General features: G+C 42.6%; 1 protein-coding gene across 2 annotated transcripts in view; it reads right to left on the bottom strand.

Annotated features, from left to right (window-relative positions):
• Positions 1-14,844, bottom strand: part of RHBDL2 (rhomboid like 2) — a 50,534-nt gene that overhangs the window by 15,874 nt on the left and 19,816 nt on the right. For both annotated transcript variants that reach the window (XM_080802805.1, XM_080802804.1), the window contains exons 2-4: positions 10,570-10,833; positions 7,695-7,843; positions 4,154-4,266 (exon numbers count right to left, since the gene is read on the bottom strand). In XM_080802805.1, the coding sequence (XP_080658931.1) occupies positions 4,154-4,266; positions 7,695-7,843; positions 10,570-10,812 (505 nt within the window). In that variant the 5' untranslated portion in view covers positions 10,813-10,833. The remainder of the gene's footprint in view (positions 1-4,153; positions 4,267-7,694; positions 7,844-10,569; positions 10,834-14,844) is intronic.

The following is a 14,844-nucleotide window of genomic DNA, read 5'->3' as shown; positions in this document are numbered from 1 at the left end:
CTACTAAGCCACCCGGGTGCCCCTAAAAATAGAATTTTTAAAGGATGAAACATTGATTACACAATATTTTTAAATCATTTTTACTTTATTATTGGTACAAAAAATGCTTTTTTTTAAGATTTATTTTAGAGAGAGAGCACAAGCAGAGAGAAGGGCAGAGGGAGAGGGAGAATCCTCAAGCAGAGTCCCCGCTGAGTCTAACACAGGGCTTGATCTCACAACCCTGGTATCATGACCTGAGCAGAAATCAAGAGACAGCGGCTTAACTGAGCCACTCAGGCACCCCTGGTACAAAAAGTGTTTACCAAACCATGAAAAGACAAAAGAGAAATTTAAATGCATGTTTCTAAGTGAAAGCCAATCTGAAAAGGCTACGTGCTATGTGATCCCAACTATATGACATTTTGGAAAAGCTAAAACTGTGGAGGCAGCGAAAGGATCAGTGGTTGCCAGGGGGTTGGGGTCAGAATGGGGGTAGGGATGAATACGCAGAACACAGGGGATTGGGGGGACAGTGAAAATACTCCATATGATACTCTAATGATGGATACGGGTCATTACACATTTGTCCCAAACCACAGAATGTACAATGCCAAGGGTGAACTTCTTTATGGGCTTTGGGTCATTATGATGTGCAGTGGAGGATTCGTCAGTTGTAACAAATACCCATCTGTAGGGGGATGTCAATAAAGGCGTGGGGTGAGGGGACTATGCATGTGTGGAGGCAGGGGTTATGGGAAATCTCTGTGCCTTCCTGTGCCTTTCTCTGTGAACCTAAAACTGCTCTAAAAAAACAAAGTCTTTAATTTTAAAAAAAAAAATCTTTCAATGAGCAGATTTATAAAAATAAGCTTCATTATTTGTTTGAAAATCCTCATTAAATATCATAACCCTGAAGTACAATATATACTCCTAAATTCAGTTATTTTCTATAGAAATTTCCTCTTACTCACTGTCATAGCCAAAATGTAAAATTTAAAAATGACATGTAGTTTCAAATGGGAGAATTACATCATTGACTTTGCTTACTCCAATTATGAAAAAAAAAAATGTGTTGTAATTTACCTGTTAATCGCCACCTTTCCCAGCATCAGTCCTCTGTTCATGCAAGCTAATCAGAAGGTGTTATAAAATAGGTTTAAAACCCACTAGAATTCTTAACTGAGAACTCTTGAAACCAATGAGGAAATTGTTTCCTGTGTTTTAAGTGTGAATTTCTAAGACTTATTGCATCATTCCTAACAGCAAAGTCACCCAATGAGAGAACGATTTCCAATTATTAGTTTTTAAAATGCCCTTTCAGAGCATAAGTATTTTTGGAAAAGCAATTATGTTCTTTCTCCTTGTATGAAAAATGCTATTATGTCATCAATGGAACATATTTTGCATTTGCTTTTTCAACAACATCTGTTCAGTAGCATCCTACTGAAAACCTTTTGTTACCACAGGGCAAAAAAAGTCAGCAAATTAGACACTCATCTTTTTGTACAAGAAAAATGCATAGTCTTTAAAATGAGCAAAAGAGGAGAGGAATCTCACTGATTTCAAGACTTACAGTGTGTGTACAGTAGTACGGACGACATGGTATTGGTGGAGGGTACCACACAGGTCAATGGAACAAACAGGAGAACCCAGAAACAATGCCCTACAAATACAGCCAACTGATTTTTGACAAAGGTGCAAAAAGAATTCAATGAAGGAAATAGAATTTTTAATAGATTGTTGCAAAGATATGAAGTCATTTCCAAAAATCCCCAGAAGAACCTCAATCTAAACCTCACAGCTTCCACAAAAATGAGCCAACTCAAAACAGATGCCATATTCCAATGTAAAGCATAAAACTGTAACTATAAAGGGTAGTGTAAGAGAAAATTTTCAGGACCTAGAGTTCTGACATCACCATGAGGACGATTCATAAAGGAAAAAATGGTAAATCAGACGTCATCAAAATTAAAAACTTTTGCTCCATGACTCTATTAAAACAGTGCAAAGGCAACTACACATTGAGAAAAATATACCAGTCAACTACTTATTCAATAAAGGACTAGGATCTAGAATATGTCAAGAACTCTCAGAACTCAATGGTCTAGAAAAACCTAATTAGGGAAAAAAAAAAAAAAAAGAAAAGAAAAAGGAAAGGAATCCAATTAGGAAATGGGCAAAAGACATGAGCAGGCATATCACTAAAGAGGTTAGGCACATCAACAGGTGTTCAGCATCATTAGCCATCTGATGGCAAATTAAGGTACTAAGGCCGTGATGAGATACGGCCTTAGTATCACACGCTTCTGAGCACGGCTGAAATAAGAAATGGCAACAACACGAACGCTGGTGAGGATGTGGACAACAGAATCACCTCTACACTATTGGGGGCGAATGTAAAATGGAGCAGCCATTCCGGAAAACATTTTGGCTGGTTCTTAAAACAACTCAACAGGCACTACCATACAACCTCAGAACTGAGCGCTTGGGCATTTATCCCAGAGAAATGAAAACTTCTGTTCACAAAACTTGGTACTTCTGTTCACAAAAACCTGTACACAACAGCTTTTTTAATTTTTTTATTAACAGCTTTTTTTGTAATAGCCCCAAACTGGAAACAACCCAGATAGTCTCCAGGAAGTGAAGGGTTAAAAAAATGGTGGTCCGGGGCACCTGGGTGGCTCAGTGGGTTAAAGCCTCTGCCTTCGGCTCAGGTCATGATCTCAGGGTCCTGGGTCCGAGCCCTCCATCGGGCTCTCTGCTCAGCGGGGAGCCGCTTCCCCCTCCACCTCTACCTTGCCTCTCTGCCTACTTGTGATCTCTCTCTCTGTCAAATAAATAAAATCTTAAAAAAAAAAAAATGGTGGTCCATCCGCACCATGGAATACTACTCAGAGATAAAAATGAATGAAATATTGATACATACAGCAGCCTACATGGATCTCCCAGAGAATGATGCTGTGTGAAGACAGCCAACCCCAAAGGCAGTATACTGTATCATTCCATTTATAGAACATGCTTGAATTGAGAAAATTACAGAAATAGAGAACAGATTAGTGGTTGTCAGGGGCGAAGGAGGGGGTAGGGGGTGGGGAAGAAGAGGCGATGGCTGTGAAAATACAACGTGAGGAATCTTTGTTTTGCACCTTGACAGTATCAAGGTGGATGTCCTGGTTTGGAGACTGTACTAGAATTTTGCAAGCTGTTACCATTGGGGGTAACTGGTGAAAGAATACATGGGACCCCTAGGCATTGATTTCGTACAACTGCAATGTAAAAAAAGTTTAATTTAAAAAAATGTTTCCAATAAATAAATGGATAGATGGGAATTCTAATACTTTCTCCTCCGACCAAAGTGGATCCTCTTAAGACACACCCCATTTCAGAGATCACTGCATATTTTGCCAGTCCCTATCGAGTCCTGGGCCCCTCTAGCTCTTCTCTACATTCCCTTCAAGCTGTCTTTCTTAAATGCACGTTGGCTCATGTGACTTCCCAAGATCGCTAGTCTGACATGTTGGGCCTTCATGATCTGGCTGTTAAGTCTCTACCCAATACATATGCACCTGGGCACCAACGTACACACAACTTCCAAGTGTGCAAAACCCAGTCTGATTCTGAGATACCCAAGGACAGGCACAATGACCTATCTCTGTGTGCTTCTCTCAAATATTTTAACTGTTTGTTTGTTTGTTTGTTTTAAGTTTACTTATTTATTTATTTAAGTAATCTCTACACCCAATGTCAGGCTCAAACTCACCATCCTAACATCAAGAGTAGCATGGTCTTCTGACTGGGCCAGCCAGGCACCCCTCTAACTTTTCTTTCTTTCTTTTTTCCTTTCTCTTTCCTTTTTTCTTTCTTTTCCTTCCTTCCTTCCTTTCTTTCCTTTCTCTCTCTCTTTCTTTTTGTTTTTTTTTTAGCTTTATTTATTTAAGTAATCTCTGCACCCAAAGTGAGGCTTGAACTCATGACCCCAAGATCAAGAGTCCCATGCTTTTCTGATGGAGCCAGCCAGCTGCTTCTGATTAACTGATTTCCAGTGCTTATCAGGTTCCCCAGCATGTATTAGGAATGCAGTAAATCTTGACTTAAATGATTAGTTTTGCTTTGTGCACTGTCCCCTAAGAGTGCAGAGGCATTGATTTTGTGTTACCCTCAGGATACTAACCTGCAATCACTCCTGCCAGGTACACCAGCCCTACTCGGAGGCCTTTGTGGACCATTTCCAAGGGAATACCCAAAGCGAGCTGCATAATGAGATTCCCCACGATGTGCTGAACTCTGCAGAGACAAACACAGTAGTCCCATATTACGACTAACCCACACTGTTGTTTCTTTGGGACATGAACAGGCATTGGTGTATTGTTTCTAGTTCAAATTCAATTTTCTAGTTTTTTTAGGTGACTTTTTTTTCTTAAATAAAACTCTCAACACGGCGCCTCAATATATAAAACCAATAAAAGGACATTTTGGAAGTATCATTTATTTTGTAAGTTCTGTCTTGAAAACAGTGACTGACAACATCAAACGATCAGCGATGAGGATGGCTTAAGGAACATAAACTTGAAATTAGGCTCAGATGACAATTGCCATGTCATGTCAGCCCTCTGCATCTGATCTTGTTTCGGTAGCATGGTAATGAGAAAATCCTAATTCACACGTTATTGAGTTTTAAGTTTCAATAGTTTTGTTGTTTTTTTTTCTTTAAGGGAGGCTCCATTCCCAATGTGGGGCTGGAACTCTCAACCCCGAGATCAAGAGTTGCATGTGCTACCGACTGAGCCTGCTGGGCACCCCAAATTTCAGTAGGTTTTTAAACAACTGGTCTTGCAATCTTAGGATATTCTTTTTTTTTTTTTAAGATTTTATTGATTTATCTTACAGAAAGAGTGAGAGACAGAGACGGTGCATGAGCAGGGAGGAGGAGCCAGAGGGAAAGGGAAAGCAGACTCCCAGCTGAGCAGGGAGCCCAATGCGGGGCTCAATCCCCGGACCCTGGAATCATGACCTGAGCCAAAGGCAGACATGTAACTGAGCCACCCAGGCACCCCAGGATATTTTTTAATAAAATAGAGATGGCAAGAGAAACCCCATCCCCAGTTCTATTTTAAAAAGTTGAGGGGTGAGCTGCTGAGCAGGGAGCCTGCTTCTCCCTCTCCTTCTGCCTGCTGCTCCCCCTGTTGTGCGCTCTCGCTCTCCCTCTCATTCTGCCAAATAAATAATTAAAATCTTAAAAAATAATAAAGTTGAAAAAACAGTTCTCCAGAATGAAAAAGAAAGTTTACGCTAGCTGAAGTTAGTATCTCCCATGTACTACAGTTTGGCATATAACATATTTGAGTGCAGGTGGTTTTTATTCCAGTTCTGAAAGAGGTAAAAGTATTTTTAAATAAAATTCATATTATTTTGCCTGTCAAACCCCACAGGCATCTCTGGAGAATCTCTGAATGTACTTTGGTACATTCCCACATTCTAGTCATCCTTAGTTTAGTTACTACACAGCACAAGACTTTTTTTTTTTTTTAAGAGATTTCAGCTTAGGGGTGCCTGGGTGGCTCAGTGGGTTGAGCCTCTGCCTTTGGCTCAGGTCATGATCTCAGGGTCCTGGGATCGAGCCCCACATCAGGCTCTCTGCTCAGCAGGGAGCCTGCTTCCCTCTCTCTCTCTGCCTGCCTCTCTGCCTACTTGTGATCCTTCTCTCTCTGTCAAATAAATAAATAAAATCTTTTTAAAAAATAATAAGACTATACAGCGAGAGGAGAAAAGGCATAAGGATAAGATCCCCCATCGTAGACCCAGAATAGAAATGCTAACTTTTTTCAGCGAATTTTATCTACCCTTCCAGGTCTAGCTTGAATCCATGTCATCTGGGAAACCATCCCCATTTGGATCTTTCTGTCTTTCTTTTTCTGTTACAATGACTAATCCCACATCCATCTCCTTACCACCTGTCTGCCTCCTTTAGTGAGGCTGGAAGAGCTCATGTTGACTTTGCCAGCCTCTCATAGTGAGGGGTAGCCGTGTCCATAGGCCTGACCATTGAAATGCAGGGCAGAGCAGCACCGGTGGGAGACTAGGAAGAGAGCTGCTTTCTTGACGAAAGGGATGAATGTCCCCAGCCCCTGGTCTACCCTTCCCCTTCCTGCTTTTAATGCCCAGCTATGCTGCCAACTTGCAACCACAAGAGAAAGGTCAAGGGAAAAGCAGATATGCCAGCACGGAACCAAGAGTCTTGGCCTCGTTAAACTGAGGAACTAAGCACATACCACGGGGCTTCTTATATAACAAAGAATTAACCTCCATTTGTTTAGGCCCCCATTAGATTTTTTGGTTACCTATAGCCAGAAGCATTCTGAACTCCTATACCCTCCTATGTGACCTGTCCTACACAGCCTTGAGAATTCTTTTTGAGGGCCTTACTATGTGTCAGGCATTACAAAAATTACATTATAACCACAGCCTCATTTAATCACAGCAACCTTATAAAATAGGTGCTGTTATTCCATTTTACAGATGTGGAAACAGAGGCACAAAGAAGTTAAATAACTACTGTATACTATAATACTATATGGCCTCCCATTACTATTTAACTGACCTGACCGTTCGCCCTTATAATTTTAAAGTCCTTGAGTGCAGGAACCACATTTGCTCAGAACATGTTAAATGAAAAAGCAAACAAAGTATCCACAGAAACTGGGCAGTGAGCAATTTTGTCCTTATTTGTCAAGTCTCTGAGCCCTCTGTCCTGCCATGGATGCCTTATTTAGCCACTGGCCAGAGTCATCCTGCAAGGTCCAAGGCTGGGTAGGTCACACAGATGAAGCTGGCCTCATTTGAACCCCCAGGCGAAGCGTCTACTGGAGAGGGGGAGCCACAGCAAGCTGCTCATGTTCTGCAGTGGGCATAGTGAATCTCGGGTTCCAAGCAAGGTCACAAAATACTATTAGCATATAAGATGCTATAACTAGGGACTCCTGGGTGGCTCAGTCAGTTGGGCATCTGCCTTTGGCTCAGGTCATGATGTCAGGATCCTGGAATTGAGTCCTGCTTAGGGATCCTTCCTCCTCGGGGAGCCTGCTTCTCCCTCTGCCTGCCACTCCCCCTGCTGGTGCTCTCTTCCTCTCTCTCTCTTTCTGATAAATAAATAAAATCCTAAAAAAAAAAAAAAAAAAAGGAAGCTGTAACTAAAAAGCACTGCATTGCCCATTGCTTGTATTATTCCAGATGGACCACAGTATTATACACTCCACAAAGTGCTCGCAAATTAATTCTCCTTAAGTGTGTGGCAGGGCAGGGATGGAGGGACTGATGATCCATACCCTAAAGGGAACATTTTCACAACATCAAACAACTAGGGGAACATATGTGTGCTTTAATAACGATGGGGTCTCTTCTCACTAATCTCCCTATATAAATGCCAGGATCAGGCAGTTGCAATGCAATACAAAGTCCACTGGACTTGGAGTTAGCACAGATAGGTTGAGGTTCTAGCTCTGCAACTTAGCCACATGATACGGAGCGAGTAACCACATGCCCGAAGCCTCAGACACAAAGCGGCAGGAGTAATCCCTGCCTCCCGGGGCCGCTGAGGATCAAACAAGATTATGGACGTATAAGTGCCTTATCAGTAATGAAGCACTGACCCGATGCTGGGGGCTAGGAGTACTCAAAGATACCTCTGACATCAGTGACTTACGGTGGTGTCTTACCCAGCGTGGACCAGCATATAGGAGACAAACCTCCAGGCTTGCTCCCGCTTCTCAGGACTGTAGGTAAAGGGACTCTCCAGGATGCCTGTGTCCAGGGTGATCCACTGTTTCTGAGGCTTCCACACGGCATAGTAAATAAACACCGCCAGCTGCCGGGGAGGGGCAGACATGAATGTTAACCACCTTCAGCGGAAAGTGGCCCTGGAAGAGCCCACGGGCACTATACTTTGCTCTCAAACACTCAGCTCTCAAGTGGGCCCCTCCGTTGCATGTGCTCAGGAGATGACAGGAATTGGGGCACCTGGGTGGCTCAGTGGGTTACAGCCTCTGCCTTCAGCTCAGGTCATGATCCCAGAGTCCTGGGATCGAGCCCCTCATTGGGCTCTCCGCTCAGCGGGGCGCCTGCTTCCTCCTCTCTCTCTGCCTGCCTCTCTACCTGTGATCTCTCTCTGTCAAATAAATAAATAAAATCTGAAAAAAAAAAAAAAAGACGACGACGACAGGAATTAAATGTCCTAGCCGTATATCTGACCATGTAACTGGTCATATCCCACTTCTCCAGAGATGAGAAGCAGCCCTAGGCCAAATATAAAGGCTCTTTCCAAACCCCTCTACCCCCTTACATATCCTCCACCCTTATCTTCCCACACCCACCATTTTGTCTTTCACTTCCAAGTTACTATGAAATTAAGTCGCTGCTGGCCTCCAAGGAACAGAATAGGTAAAGGGAACGACTGTAACGACTCTACAGCACAGAAGCCCAGCAAACACGACCTTAACCGAGTGAGGGAGGCTCAGGTTGCCAGGGATGTCATGGGAATGTCCCGTACTCCCCAATGTGACGTGAGCACTAAGGCGCTTCGCCTCTGTGTGTTCCTCCCCAAAACATGTTAACTCCAATCTAATCATAAAAGGAAAACCTCAGACAAGCCCAGATTGGGCAATTGTCTACAGAAACCTGGCCTGTACTCAAGACTATCAAAGTCATGAAAAACAAAGAGAGACTGAGACAACTGTCACAGATGAGAGGGCACTGGGGAGCCACAGGAACATACTGCAAGGTGATACTCTGGGTTGGAGGGTACAGAAGGGACAGAAAGAGGACACTAATGGAAAATCTGGTAAAAATGCATATTAACAACTCCACAGGAAGCCTGCAGTTTAGTTAATAGTAGTATACCCATGTCAGTTTCTTCGTTTTGACAAATGTGCTATGGAAATGTAAGGTATTAACAACGGGAAAAAGGAAGTGAGACCTACACAGGAACTCTCTGCACTATCTTTGCAACTTTTCTATAAAGCTAAAATTAACCCAAAATAAAAAGTTTATCCCAAAAACTTTTATTTGAAAAACGGATCTTTCTGTGAGAGAACAGGCATCCCAGCACCCGCCCCACGACCCTTCTACAGAGAACTGCCCTCTCCACAGCACAGACCACAGCAGTCATGTTTGGTATCATGTGACCTTATCCTATTATTCCCCAATTCCCACACTCGCCAAGCACTCCCACACCTGACTGGACCATGGGTAGGCCTGCCAACCCATAAACTGGCAGGATAACATGACAGAGTATGCCAGAAATGTTGATACATTGGGCTTTTCTTTATCTGAGCCATAAGAGGCTAGGTCCCTATGCTGGTTAATGTTATGTGTCAACTTGGCGAGACCATGACACCCAGAAAGATTTGATCAAACATCATTCTGGATGTTTCTGTGAAGGTATTTTTTAGATGAGATCAATATTTAAATCAATAGCCTTTGAGTACAGCAGATTACCCCCCATAACATAGGGTCACATCAGCTGAAAGCCTTAATAGACCAGACTGACCTCATCTGAGGGAAAGGGAATTCTGCCAGTATGACTGCCTCTGAACTCCAACGGCAACTCTTTTCTTACCCCTAGGTCTCCAGTCTGCTGGCCTACCCTAGATTTTGAACTTGCCAAGCTTCCACAATGGCACGAGCCAATTCCTTCAAATGAATCAATCTTCCTCTCAATATACATATGTAGATAGGTAGACGGATGGATGGATGGATTGAGAGATATAGATGACAGATGATAGATAGATGATAGATAGATAATATGTGTGTGTGTGTGAATGTACACACCCTATTGGTTATGTGTTTCTATAGAACCCTAATACAGTCCTTGATAAGGAAATTGAGACATTGCTGGGAATTAAAAGGATTACATTACAGACTTCCTAATGTCCCTGAAGTCACACCCACACATATCCACCCCCCACCCATTCTTTTATGAGACATCATGGTAGGTACGATGAGGCTCAGAAGAAGCCCAGTCCCCGCCCAGTCACTAAATGTGACTTTGGGCAAGTCATTCTACCAATCTGGGTCTTGTACTCTTTTTCTGGAAAATAAAAGGGCTGACGAGATCAGAGTCTGAAAACACACTACTTGCTGCCCACAGTAGGGCATCCCATGTTGTTTCCCTACTGAAACCCAGAGGCAGCCCTAGAGCTCTTCTGGTTAGGTGTCTCTGTTGGCTCCACAAAAAGACCTTAACCAATCAATGTAAGTCAGTTCATAAAATCAAACCAATTTGTGACCCCAAGATTATTTGGTTTCTAAAGCCCCAGCAACTAAAATGAAATGAAGCCACTGAAAACTATAGTCACTGCTGGGTGGTGAAAAATAAAACTCAAGTCTTGGCTGAAAGTGACTGCAATCATGGGAAAGACCTAAGGGGGCTCCAGAGAGGGTGAGGTTGAGTTCCGTGTGTGCTGGACTTGCCATCACTAAGCTCTCTTCTTTCTAGTCTCTTCTCTAGATGTGATTGAAGCCCCTCCCCCCTTTCCCCCAGTCTTTTTGCAATTCCCCAGTGATACTTGCTCTAGTGCCCACCGCCCAACATACCTCGGCAAGGCTGATGGAGATGATGAACACAGGGGGTGGGAGGCAGTTAGCTCTCTCCAAGTATGTTCTTCGGACCTCTTCAGGAAGCATCCATTTCGAGACAACCCTATGGACCTTTTTACTCTTGAAGGGATCTTCATGTCCACCATCCTCTCTCATTTTCTTCTCTTCCAGCTCTCCTTTCATGTCTCTATCCATATTCAGATTCATATCCTCCATCTCCAAATCATGATCAGCAGCCATTGTCCTGCGTCCTCTCTCCACCTGAAAGGGCCATGAATGTCAAGGAAAAATAGATAACCCGATAGTCCTTGGGACATGCTCTTTCCTGGGCTCTCTGGTATAACCATTGTTGGTTTCCAAGGCCTTTCCTATATACTGATAGAAGGCAACTTAAGATCTGGAGCCCAAATACTCATAATATCCATTCCCTCATCATCTGGTTCAATTGTGGCAAAGTACTAGGGTCTCCCCAAATGAGGGAGAAGACCCCCAGGGATCACTTCTGGTTTCATCTATTGCTACCACCTGAAGGATGGACTAGAGCCTTGGAATAGAAACTCTACCTTGTATACCCTTTCCTTCCCCTCTGCCACTGTCAAGTCAACCATCAGCATAAGAGATGCCTTTGTCATAACATGATACATCTCAGAGCTTACACCATACACACTGCATAACTGAACCCAATCTTGTCCACCTAGAGTAAATGGTCTCCTTTCCCTTCTTAGGTCTCCTTTCTCTTCTTAGTTTCATCGTACTTCTACTCAAAGGCCAGACATAGGTCTCTGATTCCTGATTCAGAATCAAAAACAATTTACTGAGCAACTACTGTGTATCAGGAACTAAGCTGGGGCTTTCCCATCTATTGACTCATTGGACTTCCACAATAACCCCACAATAACCCCAGAACCCCAAAAAGAACTGAGCAGCCCAACCTGCCCCCCCCAAGAAAGATTCAAGCCTACACCTTTCTAAAATACCCGCACTGACCATTCTGTAGCACACTTGAGGAAGGAAAGCCATTCCTTGCTGGTTCTCCAGGCACAAGGTCAATACCCTTGCTGAAACACATCTTCCCAACAACTCTCTGACATCTGGAACTCTAATTTCCACATCCAGTATCCCCTTGAACTCAATCCTCAGCATTCAATTATTCAAGCATTTATTCAGTAAATATCTACAAACACCTACTATGTATCAGGCCACCATCTACCCCAAAGTGTTTATAATGTAATGGAGGAGACAGAGGTCAATAAAAATCATACAGATAACTGTATCATTACACCATGATAGAGGACACCAAGCAGGTGGGTAAGACACCAAGGGACACCTCACTGTAACAGTGAGGACGGATCCATATACTCTGTGCTTTCCCGGTGCCATGCCCTCAACCATGTTCTATCCTCCTCCTGTTGGTCTGGTTCTGTTATTTTTTTACTCCTGGTTAAACTACTTAAATCACTCAAATGTTTCTGTGGTCAAGGGGGGAAGTGCTCAAAAATGAAGGGAAAAAATAATAAAAATAATGTTGCAAAATAGTACATAGAGTACAATCTAATTTTTGTAAAAAATAATGTACTGATACACATACAGGAAGAAATCCAGAGAATGAACCATGATTATATCTGCATGGTGGGATTTCAGTACATTTTTGCCCTCCATGGAGGAATGGATCCAGATTTTGTAGAGCCTGAAGTGTAAACAATTTGAGGGTTTTTCTTTGGAAAAATAATATAAAATGAAAATTACAAAATATGAAAATTACAAAAGTAGATACACAGCCTTTGAAGGAGCCCAAGCCAAGTGAGAGATCTGAAGGTTAAGCTTTATTAGTTTCAGAGAAAATCCACCTCTATTTATATTTACTTTTTTTTTTTAATTTTATCTTTAAGTGATCTCGTCATCTGATGTGGATTTTGAAGTTACAACCCCAAGATCAAGGGTGACACATTCTACCGACTGAGCCAGCCAGGCACTCCTATTTGATTTTTTAAAGTATATGTTACTATTTTAATTTTAAAAAACTAATAAAGCCATATCTATGACACCTTTACCTGATCCTAACATCTCAACTACTGTACTGTTTCTCCCCTCCCCTTTGTGGCCCAATGTCTTGAAGAAGGAATCTATACCCTAACCAGCTGGTCATCTGCATGCCCCATTGAAACTGTTCTCCTGAGTTACGCCCGTCAAACAAATCCACTTCCGGAGCGATGTGAGTCCCAACCATGAATGCAGAGTACTCTCGGCACTTCAAAACATATCCCCACTGCAAAATCTCACATATTCCTCAGAATTACCTGAAGTGAAAAGAAGGCAATGATTATGTTCCCAATTCTTCTCATCTTCAACCTCCCTAACAGACTTTCCTGTTGAAATCTTTTCCTCCATCTTTCATCTCAACCATAATTCATTCACTGACTTCGTTCTCCTGATCCCCAGACACAGGCATTCCCTCTGCATGCTTCAACAACACTCTTTTCTTTTTTTTTTTTTTAAGATTTTATTTATTTATTTGACAGTCAGAGATCACAAGTAGGCAGAGAGGTGGGCAGAGAGAGAGAGAGGAAGGGAAGCAGGCTCCCTGCTGAGCAGAAAGCCCCATATGGGGCTCCATCCCAGGACCCTGGGATCATGACCTGAGCCGAAGGCAGAGGCTTTAACCCATTGAGCCGCCCAGGAGCCCCAACACTCTTTTCTTGCAACTGGATTTCTCTAACTTGGTGAAGAGGAGTGGGCTAGTGGCAAGGTCACTAGACGACAGGAACACGGGTTTTGCACTACTCAGACCCCAGGGAATGGCCTTGTCTTGTTTTTCTATACAACCATAGGCAATGGCCCTGGGACTAGTACCACGAACAGTAGAACAGTGGTTTCTAGGGGTGGGGAAAGGGGGAAATGGGGAGTTGTGGGTTTAATGACTACAATGATTCAGTTTAGGAAGACAAAAAAGTTCTGGAGATGGATGGTAGTGAGAGTTTCACAACAAGGTAATGTAGTTAATGCCACTGAACTGTACACTTAAAAATGATTAAAATGGTAAATTTTAAGTTATGTACATCATACACACACACACACACACACACACACAAACTAAATAATGCAAAACTTTCAAAGTCATTGTGAAGATCAGATCTAGTGTTTGTGTCACCAATATGTGCTTCACCAATGATATCTTATAATACTGATATTTTCAGTTTAGGTTAATGTATCTAAATTTCCTAAATGACCCCAAATAAAGTTTTTCACTATATATATATATTTTTTTTTTTTTTTTAAAAAACATGATCCACGGTGCCAGATAGCTGGGATTAGAACACAGCTCTACTCCACACCAACTGTACATGTAGGTAAGTCATTTTAGTGCTCTGAGCCTCAAATTACATTTTTTTAAAGATTTTATTTATTTATTTGACAGAAATCACAAGTAGGCAGAAGGCAGGCAGAGAGAGAGAGAGGAGGAAGCAGGCTCCCTGTAGAGCAGAGAGCTCGATGCAGGACTCATCCCAGGACCCTGAGATCATGACCTGAGCCTAAGGCAGAGGCTTAACCCACTAAGCCACCCAGGCGCCCTCAAATTACATTTTCTTAAATGTGGTAAAATACACATAACATAAAATTTACTACTTTAACCACTTTAAAGTGTACAATTCAGTGGCATTAAGTACATTTACAATGTTCTGCAATCATCACCTCCATCTTGTTCAGAAACTTCTTTTTTTGAAAGATCTCTTTTTCACTTTATTTTATTTGTCAGAGAGAGAGAGAGCACAAGCAAAGGGAGAAGCAGGCAGAGGGAGTAGCAGGCTCCCCCGGAGCGAAGAGCCCAATGTAGGGCTCAATCCCACGACCCTGGGACCATAACCTGAGCTGAAGGCAGACGCCTAACTGACTGAGCCACCCAGGCGTCCCTTGTTCAGGAACTTTTTCATTGCCCCAGGCAAAACCCCCGTACTCATTAAGCAATCTCTCTATAGCCTCCTCCCTCCAGTCCATGGAAACCCCTAATCTACTTTCTGTCTCTATGGATTTACTTATTCGGGATATTTCATGGAAATGGAATCATACAATGTGAGGCCTTTCGAGTCTGGCTTCTCTCTGTAGTAGTAATAAGTCTTCAAGGTTTATCTGGGTTGTGGCCTAGGTCAGTACTTCATTCCTTTTTTTTTTTTTTTTAAAGTAAGTGCCACACCCAATGTGGGGCTTGAACTCACAACCCTGAGATCAAGAGTCTTGGGAGGGGGGTTGTAGCAATGGGTGAAAGAGGTGATGGGG

The sequence above is a fragment of the Martes martes genome, assembly GCF_963455335.1.
Source record: "Martes martes genome assembly, chromosome: 4".
NCBI classification, from domain to species: domain Eukaryota; kingdom Metazoa; phylum Chordata; class Mammalia; order Carnivora; family Mustelidae; genus Martes; species Martes martes.
This window is presented reverse-complemented; position numbering and strand designations above follow the sequence as displayed.